The sequence below is a fragment of the Crassostrea angulata genome, chromosome 5 (genome assembly GCF_025612915.1).
Source record: "Crassostrea angulata isolate pt1a10 chromosome 5, ASM2561291v2, whole genome shotgun sequence".
Classification (NCBI taxonomy): Eukaryota; Metazoa; Mollusca; class Bivalvia; order Ostreida; family Ostreidae; genus Magallana; species Magallana angulata.
Window position 1 is genome coordinate 11,837,635 of NC_069115.1, and position 5,701 is coordinate 11,843,335.

At 35.9% G+C, this 5,701-nt stretch overlaps 1 protein-coding gene across 1 annotated transcript; it reads right to left on the reverse strand.

Annotated features, from left to right (window-relative positions):
* Positions 1-442: 442 nt before the first annotated feature.
* LOC128183835 (uncharacterized) lies at positions 443-2,824 on the reverse strand. The gene is made up of 2 exons (XM_052852997.1): positions 2,530-2,824; positions 443-1,164 (listed from the first exon to the last, which is right to left on the reverse strand). The coding sequence occupies exons 1-2, from the start codon at positions 2,822-2,824 to the stop codon at positions 443-445; spliced, it is 1,017 nt and encodes a 338-aa protein (XP_052708957.1).
* Positions 2,825-5,701: the final 2,877 nt, after the last annotated feature.

Genomic DNA, 5,701 nt, shown 5'->3' on the forward strand with positions numbered 1-5,701 from the left:
CACTAACTCACAGTCGGAAAGTAACATAGTAATTTAAAAGGTAGAACCAGATCCGTATTACATGCGTTCTGGTTAGATAAACTTTTACAGAAAAATGGCTGAAATTTTAAGTTAAAAATCTTGACTAAAGGGTATCCATTAACCGAACGAGTTTTCAACCATAGAGTCAATTACATGTTTTTGGTTTTTTTTTTTACAAAAGCCATTGTATAATGATAGACATGCAAGTTTACAAAAAGGGGGGAAAAGAGAATATATATAGTAATGATAATACGTTAAATATATACAAGGTTTTTTTTAATGAAAAACAAATGGTAATTTTTACCATAATTACCTTTAAAAGATAAGGCATAATTGTGGGGTACTCAGTGGGAAGTTCTAATACAAAAGTTTGAACTTGCATAAACAATAATCACGAACGCACAAGACTCGACTGGTGAGTTCACGAAATAACAGGTACCTGCATGTTCTTTACGGCACTCATACCTGCATCGTTAATGTGGGTGAATCTTCGAGGACCGATCTTACTACCGTACCAGCGCGAGACCACAACCAGCGCGTTAGTCACTTCGTTGTCAATCAGGGTTTTCAGTAGCGCTCGTCCCGCTCCAAATTCGCCATCATCATCAGAACCCTCATGAGTGGAACCGTCTGGGCTGGTAAATCGGTACGCATATATGTTATGGCTCGCACTTGAAATGGTATTGATGCGCATCACTTCCACAATAGATTTCCTGACCTGCTTAAAAGACTCGACAGATACTGCATGGCTAATAAACCGCTTTCCATTGTCCTCGACAGACTTCCCAGGGTTTACCGTTATGTTGACCTCGTCGTCGGTAATGATCTCATCGGCAGTAGGTCGTGAACCGAGTTTGTCTCTATAGACAGAGTTGCTCTGTGTGAATATGAGTTTCGTTCCATTCATCTTAGTTTCTATGCCTTTTTCAGTATATTTTTTCTGAACTTCAAAAAGTTGTTTCCTTTTCTCTCTTACTTCTTCTGGTTGCTGCTGTGCAAATCGGAATGGTGATTTCTTTGCTTTGAGCACCTTGACCCCACTCATTACCAGATCCTTGTGGTTTCGGTAGGCGAATTGTATGCAGACTGGTCTCGGGTATTTCCTACGTTTGTCAAATTCACCCATACGGAACATTTTCACAACTTTAAGACACGGAATGTTTTATTCTTCACTTTTTTTGCCAGTCCACAAAAACACTTTTAACTGCTCACTATCACTGTAGCTGCGTATCACATAATTCTCTTAAATAGCTAGAGACACAGTTTTTTGGTATAATTCTTAAGCTCTCCGAAAAAACGTCTGTCTACATCTCGAGCATGCGCAATGAAATCGCATGACATTTCAATTAACTTTTCTTATTTTAAACTCAAACAAACTGGGTATTATCAGTCAAACTTTATGTGCAGAGTAACTCATTGTAAAAGAGGTCAAGTGTGTGTTTCAGTCTATGTTTAGATATGATAAGATAGAGGTGGTGCAGATTTAGGTTATAACACATTTTTATAAGATGTACAAATTTGTTTCATTGCAGCACGAATAAAATGGACTGAGGCTGAACTGGAGGAGGTTAAAGAATATTTCAGAGAATGTCTTAACACACACACCACTCCAGGAAGAATAACTTGTAATATGGCAATAGAGAAAATCAGGGCTAATGGAGGTTCCATTCAGTATCGGCCATGGGAAACTTTAAAGAAGAAAGTGTGGAATCTGATCCAAAAACAACAATAAAACCCATTTTGAAGTTTTTGCATCAAATGTTTGTTATGTAACGATGTTTGTATTGTTCTTTTCCTTTGCTCTTCTTTCTAGTTTGAGACAAAATTTTCATCATCATTTACTTGTCACTGAACTTGTCATTGGTAATTTCTTTTATTGTTTGAAACACATGTATTGTATCTGTTTAGTAGGATGTAATCAGTTTGAAAATTTTATCGTACGAAAGTACACATATTCATTTACCTGGACATTTGATGAGAATTTCCTTTGATCAAGTCAAATTATTGCAAGATTGCAATTTATTTAGCAGTATGGTTGTATAAAATTATTTGTAACATTTTCATGGATTTTCTTCATTTGATGAGAATTTCTTTTACTAAATGAACTGATAGCCAAATTTGTAATTAAGGGCTTGATTTATGTGCCATTTGTCATTAAATTTATCTTTGGATCAAAGCTTAGAAAAATATGTTTCTGTGTTTCTGAAGACAAAAATAAATAATGATGATTCCTCAATAGTTTGGTAGTTACATAATAATACTTAATGGTAGATAAAATGAAAGTTTGTGGATAAAATCTTTTCATTATATTTGCTTGAATTTTATGAACCACGGCCATGTTGCAATAATTTAATTTCAAAATCATGCTTAGAAGATTTGGTTTCATTTGCATAACAGCCAGGTTGTTTAGATGCAAAATAATGATACATGTACCTTGATATAATACAAATGCCTTCTACTGATTGGGTTGTATTCTAATACAGGAGAACAGATATTCAAGAAAAATACAGACACTCAGGTGTTCCAAATATCTGTTGGGTTGTATTTCAGTGAAGAAAGAAAGGTAGCCAAGAAAATTTGGACAGGTGTCCAGTTCTTGTTGAGTTGTATTCCAGTTTAGGGAGATAGGTAGCCAGGAGGATTTGGACAGGTGTCCAATTCTTGTTGAGTTGTATTCCATTGACAGGTAGCCAAGAGGATTTGGACAAGTGTCCAATTGTTGTTGAGTTGTAATCCAGTTTAGGGAGATAGGTAGCCAAGAGGATTTGGACAGATGTCCAATTCTTGTTGAGTTGTAATCCATTGACTGGTAACCAAGAGGATTTGGACTGGATTAGAATACCTGTTGGCTCCTTTATGTATCCAATATGAATGGGACTTTATCAGAAAACTTGTTGGGTTTTTTTTGTAATGAATGTTTCTAAGTATTCGAAACCATGACTAAAATAAGTATTTGTATTTACATTAAGGTAGACTTGCCTTCCATTAGGAGGCGGTTTATAAATGCTAATTGGGCTTGTGCATTGTAGAGGGAAATAATATTTTCGATCTTAGCAAAACTACTTCACAAAAAGAAGTTTGTCTCAAATGAAAGGTATGCAGTTTTGTCTAAATATTAATACAAACAATTAATCAACCGTAAATTTGGTATGAATCATTTAAAATGAAAAATCCATTAAGTGTAGACACTTAAATATAGATGCCCAATGAGTTTTAAACAGTTACAACCCAATAACTGTACTCTCGTATGTACGGTTTTTTCATATCCAATAAGCAATATCCAACAGAACTTGGACCTGACGAACCCAATATATAGCCTAATGTGTGTCCGTCCGTCCGTCCGTCCGTCTGACACGTTTTACTTTCTCAAACTGCTCTTACATCTTATAAACTAGCAAACTGAACTCTTGGAGTTTGATTTAGGGTATCATGTTGTTTTGTAAAAAGGTTTCAAAAATTCTCTGTTAGTCCTGGGGGTCAACTAATTGGTAAAAAATGACGTTTTTCACAAAAAACCTTCTTCCTCGAACTCCTCCTACATTTTCAACAGTAGACAAATCATCTTTTGTAATATGTTTTAGGGTATCCTATAGATGCGCAATAAGGTTTTGGAATTTTCAATTTTGTCCTGGGGGTCATTTAATGGCTAAAACATTCCGTTTTTTTTTTTATACAAAAAACCTGGTTTCAAAAACGTCATTTTTTTTGGCGGTAACCAAATGATCTTCGAGAATATGATTGGGGGTGTCATATTGAGGCGTGATCAGGTTCCAGAATTTTTTTTTATTAAGGGGATCAGTGGGCAACAAAAAATGACGTTTTTTGGCAAAAAAAAATATGGTTCCCAGAACTCCTCTTACAACTTTTGGAGTAGCTACGTCATCTCTTGGGATATAATTGGGGCTGTCCTATAGATGTGCAATAAGGTTTTAAAAATTTAAATTTCATCCAGGGAGTCAAATAGTAGCAGAAAATTGACGTTTATCACTAAAAAAACAAACATTGATCCAAGAGCTCCTCTTATGATTTAATGGATAGACAATCATATCTTGGGATATGATAGAGACTGTTCTATAGATGTGCAGTAAGGTTTTCAAAATTTAAATTTCATCCAGGGAGTCAAAAAGTAGCAAAAAATTGACGTTTATCACTTCAAAAAAACATAGATCCTAGAACTCCTTTTATGATTAATGGATGGACACATCATATCTTAGGATATTATAGGAACTGTTCCATAGATGTGCATTACTGTTTTGAAAAATTAAATTTAACCCTGAGGCCCATTACCTACCGGTACATACCTTTTGATGCCCTTTAAGGATCAAGAATATATATGGTTAAGGGGTGGGGATCTCAACCGTTTTCTAGATATTCGTGCACTTCCTGTTCAAGGGGGGTCATGACCACCCCCGGAGCCCATGACCTACATACCGTTTGATGCCCCTTGACACAAGGAACAAGAATATATATGGTTTAAGGGTGGGGATCTCAACTGTTTTGAAGATATTAAGGGACTTGCTGTTTGAGGGGGTCAGGACCACCCACAGGGCCCATGACCTCCATAACATTTGATGCCCCTTGACATCAGAAACATGAATATATATGGTTTAGGGGTCATGAATATAACAGTTTCTGAGATTTATGGTAATTTCAAATTCCTGGGGGAGGGGGGGGGGTGGGGATGACTCCAGGGGTCAGATCTAGTAAACCCTATATATTGCCAGTAACAGTCAATATGTGATTATGAAAACCCTATTATCTTTGTCCGTTTTCAAGTTACCATTTACAATAGAGTCTAGGATTCTTCCTACAAGGTTCAATGTTAGACCCCACACCCTTTTGACACCCCCCTCCCCCCCTCCCCCGAAAAGTGGTTATCTAACCCAAAATGAGAAAAATCAATCCAGGGTGCACAACTAGATATGCAGGCCTATCATATCCTAGAGTTTTGTACAATTCTGTTCAGCCATCTCTGAGAAACAAGTTCAGAGCAGGAGAGAAGAAAAAAAAGATGAAGAATAATAATACATGTACCGTATTAAGAACCGTACAAAAACAATGTCTCCAAATTTCATTCGTGATACTTAATAATAAAGATTAAAAAGAGATATAGGATCATCAAACATCAATAATTTAAAGATAATTGACAATTTCTGATTCTAAGGGGGTCAGGATGACCCCTTACGGTCATGACTTACATGCCATAATGATCTGATGCGCCTGCATGACCTAAGGAGGAATAATATCTTTGGATTAAGGTGAGGATCTCAATGGTTTTTATGAAATTTAATAATTTCAGGAAGAGCACTTGGGATCATGACCTACATACAGTCAGTTCAAGCATATCTTTTACAACATACACCATAGCATAGCATAGCATTGAAATCTCATAGCATAGCATTGGAATCTCATAGCATAGCATTGGAATTTCATACCATAGCATACAATCTCATAGAATCGTATTCGTCATATCATACCATAGCATAGCATACAACATTATTTTAACTCGGTTTTAAATGTTTTTATTTGAAAAAATAAATGTTTACATGATAGGTTTGTGGTAAACTTTGGCTTCTTATTATTTCACTTCGAAATGTGTGGAACTCTTCTGTGTATGGAGGCGTTTTTGTTCAAATCTCATAGCATACCATAGCATAGCATAGCATACCATATCATTAAG

Excerpts from the sequence above, each read along its gene's own strand:
- LOC128183835 (XM_052852997.1), bottom strand. The coding sequence starts at position 2,824 with ATGGATTACAACTCAACAAGAATTGGACATCTGTCCAAATCCTCTTGG. Across the intron at positions 1,165-2,529 it reads TTTGGAACACCTGAGTGTCT|TTGTGAAAATGTTCCGTATG; the intron begins GTATTTTTCTTG and ends CGTGTCTTAAAG.